The sequence below is a fragment of the Bos indicus x Bos taurus genome, chromosome 6 (genome assembly GCF_003369695.1).
Source record: "Bos indicus x Bos taurus breed Angus x Brahman F1 hybrid chromosome 6, Bos_hybrid_MaternalHap_v2.0, whole genome shotgun sequence".
In the NCBI taxonomy this organism is placed as follows: Eukaryota; Metazoa; Chordata; class Mammalia; order Artiodactyla; family Bovidae; genus Bos; species Bos indicus x Bos taurus.
The window spans coordinates 101578971-101594466 of record NC_040081.1 but is presented as its reverse complement, the minus strand read 5'-3'; the positions used below and the strand labels follow the sequence as shown (position 1 = coordinate 101594466).

The window sequence follows — 15496 nt, the reverse complement described above, 5'->3', positions numbered from 1 at the left end:
CCACAGCCCCACCACAGCCACGGACCCTCTTGCTTTCTAGAGGAGTGCTTATGCATGAACCAAAAGGGGAGGTCATTCCTGGTATAAATAACATCTGCTCCCCTCCCCCAACCCCAAACAGGGCACTTTAAGATACATTTAGTAGTCCCTAAAGGAATGTCCTGGATACAGAAATAAAACACATTTTCTTCCACTGTGGTCCTAAAAATGGCCAGAAGGGAGGCCTATGGCCCAATTGCAGGGCAGAACTGAGTATGTGCAGACAAGGGGAAAGGGTAGGAGTGATCCTTTTGTATGCTTACTATGACCACGTAAAATGGACAAAATTCCTTTAAGGCTAGGTATTATTTGAGTGCTGAGACGGGGGAAAGTTTTACATACGGGACTGACGAAAACTAGCCAGGATCAAGGTTTGGACTTTTGCTTTTCCTCAGCCTTTCCTCATGCCCCACCCCAATCTCCCAGGGCTGGACCAACCCCAACACTGCACAGAGGAGGTGCAGAAACATATGAGCCTTTTGATAAACGTCTGACTGTATGTCTCTTCACTTCTCACTTCTCAGGATGCAAATTCCATTTATTCTGAAAGAAAAGCTCTGAGCTATGCGCAACATACATCCACGGTTTCTGTAAAACAACAAAGCTGTGGTGAGGGAGTACAACTCCAAGACTTAGAAGGAAAAAATAAAAAATAGAGAGAAGTGGCATGGTGCTGTAAGAATAAAAGGCTTCCTAGTTAAATGGCTATGGGTTTCAATCTTAGTGTTAATACTTCCTTACAGGTGAAAAGAAAACTCCCAACCTTCCAGGGTTCATGGTCATATCACATAATTTATGAAGAAAGTATCAAGAGCTTAGCAGATAATCAACCATGGTAGTTTACTACCAAAGCAGTGGATTAGAAAGAATTAGATTAGAAAACTAAGCAGATGCTTGAATAACTGAGAATAGAAGTCATTTTTCTCTGAACTTTACTTAAGCAGTAAAAGGTCGATGCGTCCCATATAGTCTAAAAAGCTGAGGTTTACATGCTGACTCACTATAAAGCTGAGACTCACAGTGGCTTTCCCCCAAGTTCACCACCAGCCTGTTGGCACACATATAACATTTCCTATCTCACAAGATCACTGGACTACTCGGTCAAATGAATTTTAAACGGAGACTTAAGAAGCGAACTTCTCAGCATTAAAAATAAAACATAGAGTGAAAAAGTTAAAACTAGTAACTACGGGCTATTATGGAATTCATGTAGTGCTCGACTAACTCAGTTTTACCATAATGCAGGTACTTATTTTAAAAGGAAAGAAAGGTTGTTAAATAACTTTGGGGAAAATTAAAGGTTTCAAACCTAGACAAAGACAAAAACAGGTCTGAGGAAGCCAAGCCTTGGTATGTAACCAACAGACCATACTGAAGTCTAAGTTTGCATAGTAACAGAAATGTAAAATATGAGCCTATGGAGGAAAGCGACTTTTAAAAAGTAAAGTAGAATGGGAACATCATTTTCCAGCAAAGAGTCTCTAAATCTATTCTATTTAATAACCTCTTGAGCAGCAAGATACAACCAATGGGTTGGCCGGAAAGTTTGTTCAGATTTTTCCATCAGATGTTACAGAAAAACCCAACCAAACTTTTAGGCCAATCCAATGTTTCATTAATACAAATGCCAGATTAATTTTTTCTTCCGAGTTTCAATTATTCAGCCAAATCTGTGCCATTTCCATTTTATTTGAATCAAATTTTATGATTTAATTGGATTCTCTTGCTTATCACAGTAACCAAACAAGCATGCAGATTTTCCTTCATGAATAAGGTGGGACCTAAAGCAAAGACCTTATGAACAAGCACATAGTTTCTCTGTAGAGAATATTCAGTATTTTTCCCCCTGGGGCACAGCAAAATTACTTCAATAGCAACTAGTGTCTCAGGAGAGATCAGCCCCCAGAAATACAGAGAGCAGCTTCTAAAATCTGAAAGGCACTTCAAGTGCAACTAATGCCCATCTATGTTTATTCACTCCAAAACTATTTACTGAGCACTGACCGCTATGCCAGACATTAACTCTCATCTAACACGATGACACTCAGCCCCGTCCTCATCCTCCCTTGCCCTCAGACACTGTGCTCTTCAGTCAGGACACCATCTCCTGACGTGTCTGGCTAATGCACTAACGCAGTGGCCTTGTTTTCTTAACAGCAGAGACAAATACTGAAAACATCAACACTTTTTTAATCAGAAAGTCTCATTTCCTGGGATTCCTACCTGAAATACACAGAACACTTTTCTCTATACAAGTGGGTCGCTCCACTAAGTTTAGAAGAGACTGGGCAACTCTGTTCATTGTTACTACACTTCTTGTACTCAGCAATCCAGTAAACAGCATATATCCTCCAGATAGACTTAGTGCCTGAGACTTTCAGTCTCCTCTGTTTATCTTTACAATACCTCTGGAGGGTGGCGGATAAGCAACTTGGGGCAGAGGGACCAAGAAAGATGGCTCTGGCAAAACTACTTTGCCATCCATTTAATGCACAGGCTTTTAGTGATTCAAAAATAGAACCTCTGATGGCTTCTTTCTAGTTCACTGTTCCTGCCCTTTGCTAAAACAGGCTGCCTCCTTTTGACTGAATTCATGCATTCCTGAAATTTCAGAACGCTTTCTCATTAATATGAAAATAGCTGCCTACTGAAAACAGAGTCTTCGGTTCTCAAAAGAAGGGAAAAGAAAAGGGGGTGTACACGTTCTCAATGAGTTGCTTTTCAGAAGGGCTCTGGCAGCCACAGGGAAGGACCTATCCTTTTCAACAGGAGGGAGAAGACCTCGCCCCCCCAAGCTCCACCACCAGATGCCGGGTGAGCAAGTAAACACAAACAGGAAAGCGAGGCAGGAAAGCGCCGCCCCCGGAACGGGACGGGGCGGCACCCGGGCTTCCAGCCCCGAGGTCGACGGCGCCCCCGCCCCCGGTACCTCGGGAGCCGGGGCTTCTCGGGGTTCGTTCTCCTCGCTGTCACTGGAGCTGCTCTCGCTCTCCGAGTCCGAGGAGCTGTCGGAGTCGCTGGTGCTCTCCGATTCGGCGCTGCTGGAATGTGCTGAGGCCGCGGCTGCTGGCAGCGCCGGTGGAGCGCTGCGGGGAAGCGACAGAGGCAATCAGAGACCCAGGCGAGGCGGATTCCTTCCCTCTTTACTCACTCCGCTTTTTGCCCGCTCTTCTGCTACTCGAAAGAACAAGAGAACCTTGCAGGTCCTCCTCTTGTGTAGTGCACGGAACAATGCTCCATGTTATGTGGCAGCCTGGGTGGCAGAGGAGTCTGGGGGAGAATGGATACATGTATATGTGTGGCTGGGTCCCTTTGCTGCCCACCTGAAATTATCACATTTATTGGCTATATCCCAATATAACATAAAAAGTTTTAAAAAATTTGTTAAAGTTAAAAAAATATATATATATATAAAATAAAAACTAAGCGAAACTCACTCAGTCCTGTCGGACTCTTTACAACCACATGGACCATACACTCCACAGAATTTTCCAGGCCAGAATAGTGGAGTGGATAGCCTTTCCCTTCTCCAGGGGATCTTCCCAACCCAGGATCAAACCCAGGTCTCCCGCACTGCCAGCAGATTCTTTACCAGCTGAGTCACAAGGGAACCCAAGAATACTGGAGTGGGTAGCCTATCCTTTCTCCAGTGGATCTTCCTGACCCAGAGTGTGCTATCACAGAAGCCTTAGCAAAAACTAATGCTCTATCCAAAAAAAAAAAAAAAAAGGGTAACCAACAAAGACCTACAGTGTAGCACATGGAAATCTGCTCAATGTTATGTGGCAGCCTGGATGGGAGCAGAGCGTAGGGGAGAATGGATACACATACATGTATGGCTGAGTCCCTCTGCTGTCTGCCTGAAACTATCACAATTGTTAATCAGCTATACCCCAATACAAAGTAAAAAGTTGAAAAAAAAAAAAAAAAAGATTACCTTGTAGCACTACAGCGCATGACCATGATATCCAGTTGAGAGCAAGGCCTATCCATGGTGGCTCAAAAATCAGTGAAAACCCTTGAAACAGTTCACCAGATAATTGCCTAACAAAAGCCTGGGGGATTTTTCTGAAGAACACTGCGAGCTATGTAAACTGCAAGATGCCAGCTGCTCCAGATCAGGCGTTGACAAACCATAGCCTGAGCTGGCTGCCTGCTTTTCTAAATAAAGTTTTATTGGAATACAGCCACACCCCTTTATTTTCTGCATCCTTTCTGTACTACAAAAGCAGAGCTGAAGAGTTGCAGCACAGGCTTTACGGCCTACAAAGCCTAAAACCATGACTTTCTGACCTTTTAAGTTTGCTGAGGCCTGCAATATAAAACCCAAAGAAGTTGACTTATAAAAGAACAGCCAATCCATTCAAGTGTCCCTGCATGCTTGATATGAGAACCAACTGCAGAGTAGCCAGAGGCTGCTGAATACAAATGGGGTTCCTTTGGAAAGTGATAATCCACTCACACTTCTTGGGGAGATGATAAAATGGACTTTCTTTATGAGACATCATCCCCAAATATCAGCTGAATATCAGAGAGAATAACAACTGTTAAGTGTTCAGAACAGGGCAAAAACCCTAGGGCTCTGAGAAAACACAGTGATCATACATACTGCTGGACAAAGAATAGCAACACGTATCTTAAAGCCTTGCCCCGGATGGAATTAGCCAAAGCAGTTAATAACTACAACTGTGAAAGCCTCCAAATCTACCCAGAACATTTTCAAAATAACCAATACATTAAATAACTATATTAGAATAATGAAAAATTATTAGACAGTAATAAAATCACTAGTTGAGGCGATTTTTAAACAACACTATATAAAACCAGAATTTTCTCATTTCAAATTTGTAATAGCTAACGAGCTTAAGCCAGTGAGAGTCAGAAACAGATACACTTTCAATATTATTCCTGCCTCTGATGTATCCTCCACTTTGCAGGGATTTTTTTTTCTCTCTCTCTCTTTCTTCCCCCCTCATCCACTCCTATGACAAAGTTAGGTTACTTTGTCATATTTTCTAAGTTGTTAGAAGTCATGAGAAATGACTGAACAAAATGAGCTATAAATAAGCAGAGTTTATGAATCCTTAAGATCTCACATAATTAAGTGACCTTCCCCCTCATTAACAGGAAACTCAGCTGGATGAGAGGTTTTCAGCAGTGAGCTTGTCTCAAAATGGATGACCACCTCTCAAGGGACTAAAACAGCTACGGGGTAATTGAACTCTCTGTCCATGGAGGTCAGGTACTGGCATATTAAATCATTAAATTCAGTATCAGAGGATATGGTAAATAAAGGTAGTTCAGAAAATTTCCATTTTCAGCAATGAAAGCATTACATTTTCTAAAATACGGTTGTTTACAAAGTGAAAAGGGTGCCATTTTCTGTCACACTAAAATGTATTGCAGTTCATTTTTAAAAAGCACCTAAAACAACTGGAAAATCGACACAACTGCGAAGACAGGGACTATGGAAAACAACTTCTAGAAATAATTTGGCTTTAGTTTTGAAGACATAGTAAACCTGTCTCTTTCATAAAAACACTGGGCTCTTCAATATGACTTCTCAAATGCTGGTTACATAATACTGATGGAAGTGATTGAAGCTTATTTTAAAGGCTCAAATTTTAAACATACAAAGCCAGCTAAAGATTCAGGTGGACACAGGGACTCTTTCTGTTTTATAAACAACCTCTCGAGGGCTGACTTAAGCTTCCGCAATATTAAACAGGTCCTTTCTTTTACCTGTGATCTTCCATCTCCTCCCATGAAGACGCCATGAAAGTACTAAATAAGACTAATTTCCCCATTTGGTAGAAAAAGCAAACATTCTGTATAGATGGGGAGAGACCAGAACACAGTACCTTGGAGGTGCAGGTGCGAAAGGAGGCTTCTCTGAGGTCTAGACATTCACAGTAAGGGGAAGAAGGACCAGGAAGAGAACAAAAAAACAGGGTAAGTGGCTCAGAAATACTGAGGATTAAAGGAGTCTTGGTATTATGGGGTGTACAGAACTTACTTGATCGCTGTCACTGTCCTCACTGTCACTGAGCTGAAGGTCATCTTTGAGCATGCTGGAACAGGCAGGGGCAGAGACATTGCAGAATTTAAAATAATGTCCAAAAACCTTTTTTCACATATAAACAGGAAAAAGTGCTTAATGAAACAAGAGGGGGTGGGACAGGCATAACTTTTCTTTATTCACCAAATGCTTCATTTTCCTGGAAATGTTAAGTTTTACAATTTAAACACAGAAACCTGTTCAGTCCAAGCTCCTTATCATTTCAAAGCTGACTGTTTCACACATTCGGAGCATTAAAAGCAGAACTACAAGTTCTACAAGGGGTTTGTTGCCAGCCCTGAGACTTAAGTTCCACATCCACACAAGAAAACAACAACGAAAACAGTGCCCGACACTTCAAAAGCACCATTATTAATTTAATACTTCTGTGATTATTTTAATACTTATTTAATAATACTTATTATTAAATTATTAAATAAAATGTTATTAAAAGTAACTATATTAATTTAATAAATATAGGATAAGATGTATGAAGCTTACTGAGGCAACTGTCACCAATTACGTTACATCTTTGTCCAAAAGACATTAACATTGAACTTTTTCACACACACACAAACCTCTTCTTCTGTCTGCTTGAACACTAATCAGTGGACAAAGCAGTAGTAATGCAGATAGTACTGTTGTCTAAAAAATGATTAACCTTACTGCTATCATTCAGATAGAAATATGAAAGAAACTCAGTTCATGTCTTCAAAGTTATATTAAGACTTATCTCTAGGCATTCAGGTTTATGATGAACCTAAATATCAAAAGCAAACATTTTCCAATCTGTACATGTTTACTCCGATCTTAGCCCCTTCCCTTCCTGTCCTCTTCTTTACCTTCTTCCATGGAGATAGCCAACATCAAAGGAATAAATCAGTAATTGTTCCCTCCCACTTCCCCCAAATTTACAAGCATGACTATTTGAGGAAATGCTGTAAGTGAAACTACGGGAAAAAAGAGGGAGTATTAGTGATGTTCCAAAAAGCAAATTATACAGAAGTTACAATCCTTCAGTACTTCTAAAAATACCTCTTCGATATTCTTAAAAAACAATTTTTATTGCAAACTCATTGTTCAGTTGCTAACCTGCCACTGAAGTAAGCAGGCATTATTTTTTGGGGAATCTATGGTAAAAAAAAAAAAAACCACTTTATTTTCTAATGAAAGTAAAGGATAAAACTTGGCTCTTTCAAAATGACTGCCTGTGTGCAATGTCCTAATTCTGCCAAGGACTTATTTTCACCAACAAATGCACTAAAAAACATCTTGTGATAAGTTTCTTCACAAAAAATGAAAACTGTTAGCCACTTGTAAATGTAGACCTTGCTCGATATTTTTCTATGTATGTTCATCCGTGTCTGACTCTTTGCAATCCTTCAGACTATAGCCCACCCTGGACCTCCTGAGTCCATGGGTTTCTCCAGGCAAGAATACTGAAGTGGGTTGCCATTTCCTCCTCCAGGGGATCTTCCCAACCCAGGGATTGAACCCAAGTCTTCCGCATCTCCTGCCACCTGGGAAGCCCAATATTTACCAAGTAGAAGCTAAATTCCTATTTTAGCAAGGATAGAAGACACAGCCTTCAGATGCAGAACTTGGCAGCAGCAATCATAATGATGTACAAGAAAAAGTCACTCAACAGGTTTATTGCTTTAAAAACAGCCTGGCTGGGATACACACAAGCAGAAGATAAAAGATATATCTTTGTGTAAAGCAATTATCCTTCAATAAAAAAAAAAAATTAAAAAAAAAGATATATCTTTGGAAGAAATGTTAGATATAATATAACTAGGGAGAAAAAAAAAAACCTGGCAAAGTATATTCAGTATAAACCAGCAACAACAAAACCACAGTAAATGGACCTCTTTGTTTCCCAGTCATTGGGTTTGTTTTGTATAAAGCTGATTTGCCTTAATTTCCTGAAACATCAATGATCATGTAATCCAACCACACTTCCTGTTGCAAGCAGAAGACTAACTAAAAACTTTGTTTGCTTAGCTACTGAATGCCGAGCTTCTGTGCATATATACTCTCAAGTCAGAAAGTATATAAGATACTGTATGTTCAGTAACTCAGAAGGTACTTGTCCTGACTTTTACTCTACTTGCTGAGGGGATAAAAAGGGACTGTAAAAATGCTCGTAGATCCTTCTCCTCTTCAGAGCATTAGGTAGGCAGATGGTAACAAAACAAGCCTGCAGGTTATTCACGACCGAAAGGGCTGACTGATAGTGACCTGTAAAAGAGACTGCTAAAGATATCTCCAAAGAAGCATTAACTCAAAAAGAAAAAGAGAGACAGAGAGAAGAAACCAATAAGGTCAAACAGAACCAAACACTTATGTAGGATGTACTAAGGATTTACACGTGGTATTAGGTTAGCCAAAAGTTCCTTTGGGTTGTCCATGCCGTCTTACAGGAAAGCATGAATAAACTTAATGGCCAATCCAACATTTCACTTAATCGAAATTCATGGGCATCATTTATTTGACACAAGAGTCAGCAGACACAGTGTATTATGTCTTGCAACTCAGCCAGCAGTAGCCACAGAATCTTCCAGAAACCAAGGTTTAGTATATCATTAGTGATGGGTAGCTCAATATAAATCAGTATTGGGGAAAGAGATATTTTGTCAAGTTTCAGATATCAAACATATATTGTATCTCTAAAAAGAAAAAAGGTTACTTAAAAAACATGACTAAGTTTTGTTAATATAGAAAATTAAACATTAATGCCATTATAATTTTTTAAAAAAAGAATCTATACAGTTGGGAAAAAATGTAACTTGAAGACAGGTAAAGGTGTTATGTTTAAAGGGATGAGTTGCTAAACTCCCCTACTTGTGCCACAAATATCTGAATTTGAGGCCATGCATATCACTAAATTACCATACTAGTTATGTTTTAGGATCTTCATATAAGATATATTACTATACTATGCTTCACATACTGTACTCTATTGATATATGCAATAGACTGGTCTTTGAATGTCAAGATGACAAATTACAGCACATTTGGGTGAGCATCTTTGCACCAACTAAAAGAGAAGCAAACCTCTTAGATCTAGTCTCCTTCATACCAATAAAACCTAAGTTAAGAAACGTTAGACCCAAGGGCCATACTGAACTGTAAGCTTTTCTGAGGTAGGATCAAGTCAGAAAATATGAAGGCGAAAATATGATTTTCGCCTTCATATTTTATCTAGAATTTGGCAGGCAGCCTAAGAAACTGGCTGAATGAACAGCACCCTTTTGCTGATTAAGTAACAGTACAACATAGCTGTGTTGTTTCTGTGATCTGAACTTGCAGTGATTCTACGCACAACCCCATGGGCTGGCTCTGATCACCCCCTCACATCCTAAGGGATGAGGAAACAGCTCAGACTAGCCACCTAACTTGCCTAAAATCATGAAGTTGGTTATATGCTGGAGCTGGCATGCAAAAGCCATTTCATTGGATACCATCTCCTAGCTCTGGCCAACAGAAGACAGTGGTTAAAAAACCTAACTGAGTGCATGAAAACTAAGTGCCAGAAGCCACTGAGAGAAAGACTCTGGTTTAAAAGAAAGTACGAACTATACTGCTGGAGTAAAATGAATACACTATTCTCCTCCTGCCTTCAAACTTACCCAGCATCAGGGTCTTTTCAAATGAGTCAGTTCTTTGCATCAGGTGGCCAAAGTATGGGAGTTTCAGCTTCAGCATCAGTCCTTTCAATGAATATTCAGGACTGATTTCCTTTAGGATGGACTAGTTTACATACTATTCAAACTGGTCAAATAACGAATTTCATTTCCAAACTCAAAGGGGGAAAAAAAAAAAGTTATTTCAAAGCATAGGGAACCATACGGCCAGGCCTGGCACTGTTCAAAAGAAAGCAAATGCTCAGGTAAAGCGACTCTTTGAACTACCATGTAGGTTTAACCACATTTTACATGATCGGTTATGAGAACTTCTTACTGAAGGGTTACAAACAATCCTCAAACCCCTCTGAAACAAATGCATTCTTCAGACAGCTGTTCTGCAAAGCTGAAAGAGCTGCACGCAGGTTCCAGCAGGCATGCTTCAGCAGCTCAGAGCCTGATGGTTACTGTGTGAAGACACACCAGACAAGCCTTTATTCTTTTACTATCCCTTGTACTAGGCTTACCCAAAGCTTCCACTGCCAATACGCTGTAACATCTTAATTCAGAACCCCAAACTCTTTCAATACGCTGATTTCTTAGCTTAACATTTCCTATGATCGGGCCATACCTTTGATTTGGAAAAGAGCAAGTGGAGGCAAGCTCAAAGTAGTTGCTTGTGATTAATAAGTCACAAACCTGGCACTAGGCGTGCCCATAATGGCAAATGAAGTGATACGTACTTTTCAAAAACCACTAATGAGCATGTGAGAACGTGTAAACCTGCACAATTCTCATATTTCCCAAATGTTTAAATTACATCAGGATTGGATTTCTTTTTTGGTGAAGGGCAGAAATAAGGACTGCAAATGCTTTGTGCAGGAGGTGATGGGAGGTGACAAGTTATTTAGAGGGCTCCACATACCATTAATTTTTTTTAAATAAAAAAGTGGAGCCCCTAAGACACTGTGACACAGCATAAAACTGGAGACTCTCCAAATGGTGACAGTAGTTGGCAGAATTCAAGTTTAGGAGAGACCGTCTATGGGAGATGGTGGGCTACCAGGGCAGAGGGATAAGTCACTGGATACCTGATTCACCATAGTATGTGACCTTAAGGTTAATAAGACAAAAATTATAGAGGTGTGAAAGATTATTTAAACTCCATGGATGAAGTGAAGACTTTCTGAAGTCAAACAAGGACATGAGAAAAATCACAAGGGTATAAATGAAGGAAAAGTTGAAGTCTGTGTGTGTTAATAGCTCCATCATGTCCAGTTCTTTGTGACCCTAGGGACCATAGCCAGATATGTTCTTCCATCCATAGGAGTCTCCAGGCAAGAATACTGGAGTGGCTAGCCATTCCCTTCTCCCGGGGATCTTCCCAACCCAGGGATCAAACCCAGGTCTGCACTGCAAGCAGATTCTTTACTGTCTGAGCCACCAGGGAAGCCCATTGAAGTTAATAAATAAGATTAAGTCATTAAGTATGATAAATAAGATACTAGTACAAGATGACATACTAGACAACTGGAAACAAAATCTAGAAGAATGATTACTGAAAATGATATTCTATTAAACATTGCTTACAGGTATTTAATCAAGTTTATGTGCAATGTTTTCTCCTTCCGTATTTATTCTGAGTATTTACTATGTGCCAGGCCCTGCTCTGGACTTTATGGATACAACTCTAAGCAGACAGAAATCCCTGTCTTGTGCACTCAGAGCCCAGGGGAGGCAGGTAAGTAACCAAAGTACATTCTTTCTCAATGTGTAACAAGCCTGCAGAGGGGAGAAAAGCATAAGAGAGAAAGTGGCTATGTGTTGTTCTTCTATATCAGGTTAGTCAGGGAAGACTGGACTGGTGAAGGGATGACATCCAAGGAGGGGGCACAGTGCAAGAAATGCAGGAGGGTGATCAGGGCACAGGAAACAGGAGAGAGGTCAATGTGGCCAGAGTGGGAAGTGTGTGTGTGTGTTTGGGGTGTTGGGGGAGCATAAAGAAGGAGGTGAAGAGGTAGGTTATAGGTTATGGAAGGCGTCAGAGGCCTCTGCAGGGTGGCTGAGTGGGCAAACTCTGGGGTCACTTACTCAAGTAAATTAGCAGTATGATTAAAAATAAGACTTAAATAGACCCTTAAGGACAGACACCCTCCCATATTTGTCTTCCATATGCACATAATTATTTCAAAGTAGTCACTTCCACTAGACCCTAGATAGCATACTAAAAAGCAGAGACATTACTTTGCCGACAAAGGACCATCTAATCAAAGCTACGGTTTTTTCAGTAGTCATGTATGAATGTGAGAGTTGGACTATAAAGAAAGCTGAGAGCCAAAGAATTGATGCTTTTGAACTGTGGTGTTGGAGAAGACTCTTGAGAGTCCCTTGGAAATCCAACCAATCAATCCTAAAGGAAATCAGTCCTGAGTGTTCATTGGAAGGATTGATGTTGAAGCTGAAACTCCAATACTTTGGCCACCTGATGCGAAGAGCTGACTCGTTGAAAAAGACCCTGATGCTAGGAAAGATTGAAGGCAGGAGAAGGAGATGACAGAGGATGAGATGGCTGGATGGCATCACCGACTCGATGAACATGAGTTTGAGCAAGGTCCGGGAGTTGGTGATGGACAGGGAAGCCTGGTGTGCTGCAGTCCAGGCGGTTGCAAAGAGTCGGACATGACTGAGTGACTAAACTGAACTGAGTCACTTCCAATAAGAATTGTTGCTGCTCAGTCGCTCAGTCGTGTCCGACTCTTTGCAACTCCATGGACTGCAGCACACCTGGCTCCTCTATCCTCCGCTCTCTTTCAGAGTTTTCTCAACTCACATCCACTGAGTCAGTGATGCTATCCAGCAATCTCATCCTCTCCTGGCCCCTTCTCCTTCTGCCATCAATCTTACCCAGCATCAGGGTCTTTTCCAATGACTGAGCTCTTTGCATCACACGGCCAAAGTATACTAGAGCTTCAGCATCATTCCTTCAGTGAACATTCAGGGTTGGTTTCCTTGGCTTTCAAATGTCTTTAGAGCCTGCAGCCCAACAAGCCTTTTTTAAGGTGGCAAGTATTATCTGCCTCCCTCTCACCATTCAGGTTCCAGATCAAATGCCACCTTCTCTGAGAGACTTTCCTGAGCCTCCCAGAAGTATCAACATCACCACCACCCCAAATGCCTCCTCAAGCCTGTCCCTATCACATCACCTAGTTTGTATTATATGCCACCTGCATTTAGCTACAAGACATGAAGACAAGGACTTTATCTTGTTGGCTATTGTTTCCCCAAGCACCAGCCACATAGCATGTGTTTAAGAATTAAGTACTGAATGGATGAATGGAGGCAACTTTTGGAAGCATCTCCAAATTGCCTGGCATCAAGCCCAGAGAATAATATTTATATAATTGGGGTCAAAGCATGTTAAAGAATGAGAATGATTTTTCTTATGCAGAACATAAAACAGACTCATTTACGTAACACCTTCTGTACAACAGGCACTTGATAAACTTATTCTCCTTGTCCATTTTTTTTGACCTTTGGTCTAAGACCAGGTATATATTATCCTAAAGGGGTGCTCCCAGAATAGTTCAAGCCATCATTTGGGAAATATATAGAGATCCAAGGGGAATACTTTGGAGAAGATGATTGTCCAGCACTTTGGCAGTAGTTTTTATAATTATTTAAAATATGCTTTGGACTTCCCTGGTGGTCCAGTGGTTAACAATCCATCTGCCAAATCAAGGGACACAGGTTCAATAACTGGCCCAAGAGAAGTTCATATGCCTTGGGGCAACTACTGGCCCACATGCCGCAACTACTGAAGCCCGTGTGCCTAGAGGCTATGCTCTGAACCAAGAGAAGCCATCGCAGTGAGAAGCCTAAGCACTGTAACTAGAGAAAGCCCACGCACAGCAATGAAGACCCAGCACAGCCAAAAAGTTAATATAAAACACATATATGCTTCACTTCACAGCTTCACCAGAATATCCCTTCAATATTATGCAAGTCCCTAGCATAACTTTGTATACAATGTTAAGTTAAATACTGTCCTGCAAGAGATCCTAGAATATGGTCTACTAAAGCCAGAAATCCAAGAATTAAATTGACTATTCCAAAAGACTGTTGATTCTACCGTGAAAGGAGGTACTTCTGCATTTGGGAGTTTTACCATTTTCCAAATATTAATTTATGTGTTACAGTAACTATAATTCTGAAATAAACAAAATTTTCAAACACTGTTCAGAATGATCATTTGTTTCCTTTCACCCAAGCATGGAAATTTTTCAGTACCCAGTATTATAAACTCTGATGTCTCTATAACATGGCTAATAGTAACTCATTAAAAAAAAAAAAAAAAAGCTTTATTCTCTGTCATTTAATACCTCTACTTTTTTCTCTTGAAAAATAGAACATTTTCTTCTATATCTACATCACTAAAATAATTATGAATACCAGTAACTTTGGATTCACAATTACTTATTCAGTTGGGAATAAAAACAGAATGCATCTTTTTCTAGCAATGCCAGATATTTGAGAACCAAGAATTATTATTAATGAAAAGCTCTTCATTTACATTCTGAGAAGCTGAAGATTTACTGTAGATGTACAAATATATCACTGACCAGCACAAATATATGTTCCTTGCTTTCAAAAAGAGCTGAAGAACTGTGAATAAGGGACAGGAGTATACTCGAAAGGACAAATAATTTATAAGTTTAGCCCCTTAGGGTAACTTCTACTATTAATACTTCTTCCAAACATTTATCAGCAAAGAGCCCTTTAAGTCAGAGCTGTCAAGTGAAATAAAGATCTCAGGTCAGACACCTTCATAAAGCACAAACTTTTTTGTTAACTGAAGTTCAGCTGATTTATAATGTTGTGTTAATTTCTGCTGTACAGCAAAGTGATTCAGTTTTACATATTTATATATGTGTGTGTGTGTGTGTGTGTGTGTGTGTGTGTGTGTGTGTGAAAGTGTTAGTCACTCAGTGTCTCTTTGTGACTTTATGAACAGTAGCATGCCAGGTTCCTCTGACCATGGAATTCTCCAGGCCAGAATACTGGCATGGGTTGCCATTCCCTTCTCCAGGGGATCTTCCAAACCCAGGGATTGAATCCTGGGTCTCGTGCATTGGCAGATGGATACTTTACCATCTGAGCCACCAGTGAAGCCTGATCAAACTTCCAGGACAATCCCAACCCCAGTCTTCAGGTTCAAAGGCTTCCCCTCATGTGAAAAGAAATGTTCCAAGTAAGTAATAAAAATTTCAAATTGCTGGGCTTCCCTGGTGACTCAGTGGTAAAGAATCTACCTGCCAATGCAGGAGACATGGGTCTGATCCCTGGATCCAGGAAGATCCCACATGCTGTGCAGCAATAAAGACCCAGCACAGTTGTAAATAAATACATTAAAAACATTTTTTTCAAATTGCTGTAGTTGTTCACTTCTCTAACTGATGATTTCTGAAGCAAAAATAAACAGAAAGGAGGGCACCATCTAGTTAGGACTTGGCAATGTTGGGGGAGGTAGCGGGTGAGAAGGAGAAGCAAGTCAGTCACAACAATGCCCATCAACTGCTGTATAGCTTCTAAAACATTAGCACGTTATCCATTTTGAGAGGCTGGTGAAAGCACTGGTATTAGGAAACCGTGTCTGAATGTACTACCCACGATCACACACATGAAGGAAATAATGTTGCTGTTGTTAGTAAGTCATAGCCAACTCTTTGCGACCCCATGGACTGTAGCCCACCAGGCTCCTCTGTCCATGGGATTC

At 40.5% G+C, this 15496-nt stretch overlaps 1 protein-coding gene across 6 annotated transcripts in view; it reads right to left on the bottom strand.

Moving 5' to 3' along the window:
• The window catches only part of AFF1 (AF4/FMR2 family member 1), a 197225-nt gene that overhangs the window by 30266 nt on the left and 151463 nt on the right, over positions 1-15496 (bottom strand). For all 6 annotated transcript variants that reach the window (XM_027544973.1, XM_027544975.1, XM_027544974.1 and 3 more), the window contains 3 exons: positions 6056-6110; positions 5901-5938; positions 2969-3125 (listed from right to left, as the gene is read on the bottom strand). In XM_027544973.1, coding sequence (XP_027400774.1) covers positions 2969-3125; positions 5901-5938; positions 6056-6110 — 250 coding nt within the window. The remainder of the gene's footprint in view (positions 1-2968; positions 3126-5900; positions 5939-6055; positions 6111-15496) is intronic.